General features: G+C 47.5%; 1 protein-coding gene across 1 annotated transcript in view; it reads left to right on the top strand.

The window, feature by feature from the left end:
- LOC111730224 (putative E3 ubiquitin-protein ligase UNKL) overlaps nt 1-3,262 on the top strand; it is a 43,424-nt gene that overhangs the window by 15,723 nt on the left and 24,439 nt on the right. The window contains exon 7 of the mRNA XM_023521467.1: nt 2,485-2,569. Within this exon, the coding sequence (XP_023377235.1) occupies nt 2,485-2,569 (85 nt within the window). The remainder of the gene's footprint in view (nt 1-2,484; nt 2,570-3,262) is intronic.

The following is a 3,262-nucleotide window of genomic DNA, read 5'->3' as shown; positions in this document are numbered from 1 at the left end:
AGAACTGGGCAAAGCCATTATATCCACAGTTATGGTTCATTACACTGTAAGGATGTAGATTGAAATCAGCGAAGGGCAGGGTCCCATGTGGGGCAGGGTCCTGGAGAGACCAGGCTTGAGCTTCCAGCCGTCCCCTCCTAGTGAATCATGGATAGCAATCACTTCTTCCAGTGACCATGTGTGACAAAACACACAGAGTTGCCAGCCAGGGAAGTCACCTGAGCCTTGGTGTCCAGGATTTTAATTGGGAGTCAGTTGCAGAGATGTGGCTGACCTAGGTTGAGCTGGTGCCATGAGGTTAAGGGCCCCCACCATAAATCATGTTGTTATTGTCTTGTATAGTTCATGGCCGGGTAAACACATTTAACAAGCAGGCCATTCCTGGAGCTCAGAGGTCACTTCCCAGGATCCAGGCAAGGCCAGTCCTTCCTTTGGACAACTGGAGCCTGCTGAGCCAACCAGAGCTCGCTTGGATTTGTGTTAAAAATGAACAAGCAAACAAGCCCCCTTCAGGGCCTGAGACGGTGGGAGAGCTTAGGGACCAGGGAGGGTGGGGGACTAAGACTGGGCAGGTGGAGAGCGGGGATATGTTCCTGCAGGGGTAATGAGGGGTGTGCTGATTCCTATGAACTAAGACAGGCTCATTTGCTGTACTCAAGGAGTCTAGAGGTGAGAAACGGCCAGCGAGGCGTTGTAGAGGGCTATTCTGTGGCCTGCACAGCCTGGTCAGGAGCAAGAATTGTCCTACTCGGGCAAACCGCTGCTGCCCCACTTGAAGCATTGCTTTTGGCCATCAGGCTGCTTAGTGAACTTTGATAAAACTTTGGCCTTCACTTCTTGTGCCTTCTCTCTTAAGCCCACCCGTGGTTTTTAGGTCCTACACCCACCAGCTCATGTTTTTTATTTTTTCCTCTTTTAGTCACATGATCATTCATTCACTCATTCAGTTTTTGAAACTCAGGAAATATTATGTGCTTGTTCACACCAGACATGTTTTAATAAAAAAGAAATCTCACCTTTCCTCTGGCTCTGCACCCTAAGGTCATGACTCTCCCATTCATTTCCATGGCTCTTTCAGCACTCGTGGTTCTTACCTGTTTCCCAAACAGATGTTCTTTTAATATGGGTCATGTAGGTGCAGAATTGGGACATCAAACCCACAGAAACTAAGGAATTTTAACTTTAGCTCTGTTTGTTCTTAACGCTGTGTATTTCAGCTGTGACTTTTAATAGAGAAGCAAAAAATGAACGGTGGCCCTTGGCACATTTGCACCTGGTTTTATTTCAGGCCTGCCAGTGGTGTTTGCAGCCACGTGGATGTGTGGATGTCCTCTGGGGTGTTTGCCATCTGTTTTTGTACGCACACACTTTTGTGTATACGTATATTCATTCATGCTCGAGCAAGACAAAACTTAGAATAGTGAACATATCCTTCTCTCAGGGGTCATTGAATGCCAGCAAGGCCAGCATATGTGTGCTTGAGGCTGCCCCGGGTGTGAAAGCAGCTGCTGGAGTGAGGGAGCACAAATCTGTGCCAGCTGAGACACCCTGGACTCTGGGAAGGGGTGGGCACCTCATCCAAAGGCTCGTGATTATGTTTCATTTCTTGAAAGTGTGTTCTATTCAGAAATTTTGTGCTTTAACAAAATGCACATAAAAAGACATTTAGCCTCCTGATATTTTTAGTGAATTCGAAACCCTTTGAAATTGCTTTTGTTGATATGGCTGCTTTGGGGACAATTGAGCCAAGGAGACTGCATGGCACTTCAGACAGGGAAGGAAGGTGGGATGGTGAGGTGTTGATTTGGGATGTGGGCTGGAGCGGGGAGATTCTGCCTCGGCAAGGCCCATGAAGGGCAACTGAGGGCTTGAGGCCTGTCTGTCCCTCTTGGATCCTGCTATGCTGCAGGGCCAGACCCCAGTGTTTTTGACTCAAGAGTATCTTTGGCCCAAGTGAAGCAGATCAGGTCTGGTACCTGTGATGATTTAATATATGTATACATTGTAAAAAGATTCCCACTATCAAGTTAATTACTTTATCCATCATTTGACATAGTTACCTTTTTTTTTTTTGGTGAGAACTTTTTTAAAAAAGACTTTAATTAAAATGTAGCTAACATATAGTATTACTTTTAGATACACACCATAGTTACTCAACTAAGAGGCATTTCTTGAGCACCCGCTATGTACCAGGCACTGAATGAGGTGCATCTTTCAGAAAATACCAACTGGAAAATCTGACTTTGTGTGATTTCAAGAACAGGTGCTACAGGCGCATGTCCCCCAGGCTGACTGGCCCTGCGCAGAGGAGGGAATTCAGGGCCATGGGCGTGCAGGGAAGGGGGCTGCATCCACACCCCTCTCTCCAGGAGACCCCCATTATGATTGGGAGCTTGGTTCTCCACATCATGGTAAAGCCAGCTCTGGTCTTCCCATGGAAACCCATTTCCAATCCAGCCTCTCTATTTTATTTTTGTTTCCTAGATCTACAAATCTACAAAGTGCAATGACATGCGCCAAACTGGCTACTGCCCTCGAGGTCCTTTCTGTGCCTTTGCACACGTGGAAAGTAAGTACATGATGCCCAGCAGCTTCCTACTCAACCACCACCATTGTACGCAGGACTTTCTGTTCATCTGGGGCAGGCTTTGAGGATGGGGGAGCTCAGCGTCATGATGGGGGAGGCTGGAAGTGCCCCAACATGCCTTTTAGGGACCCTGGGGTGGGACCTGCAGCGGGCCAGGCTTTGCAGAGCCCAGAGTGGCCCTGCCTGCAGGCTTTCTGGGGTCTTGAGTACAGTGGATGAGCACTGGCATGGGTTAGTTTTGATGGTCAGATGGACCCATAAAATGTTCCTGAAGGCAGAAATGAACCTCAGCAACGGGAACACGCGTACAGACTCAGCCTTTCCTTGGTGTCCCCGAGGGCTTCCTCTTAAACGCTTTTGAGTTTGGGTTCCAGTTTTGTGAGTGTAGTTGCCAATTCCAATTTTACTTTCTATTTATTTTAATGGGGAGGGTGGCTGTTCTTGTTGAAATTTTACATTGTTTTCTGGTCTTCAAGTCATCTTAGTCTTATACCTGAGACTCAAGGGTCACATTGCCCTGACAGCTCATGAGATGTTCCAGCCTCCCTCTTTCCCTGTCACCAGGGAAGATTGTTGTCAGAAGACCAGTGCACACTCTTTCCCTAGTTTGAGGAGTTCCTTTAACTGAAGACTCTGTGCAGTTAGTAGCTGCTCAAAGCCTGCTGCCCCCTTTTC

Source organism: Pteropus vampyrus, unplaced genomic scaffold (assembly GCF_000151845.1).
Source record: "Pteropus vampyrus isolate Shadow unplaced genomic scaffold, Pvam_2.0 Scaffold303, whole genome shotgun sequence".
Classification (NCBI taxonomy): domain Eukaryota; kingdom Metazoa; phylum Chordata; class Mammalia; order Chiroptera; family Pteropodidae; genus Pteropus; species Pteropus vampyrus.
This window is presented reverse-complemented; position numbering and strand designations above follow the sequence as displayed.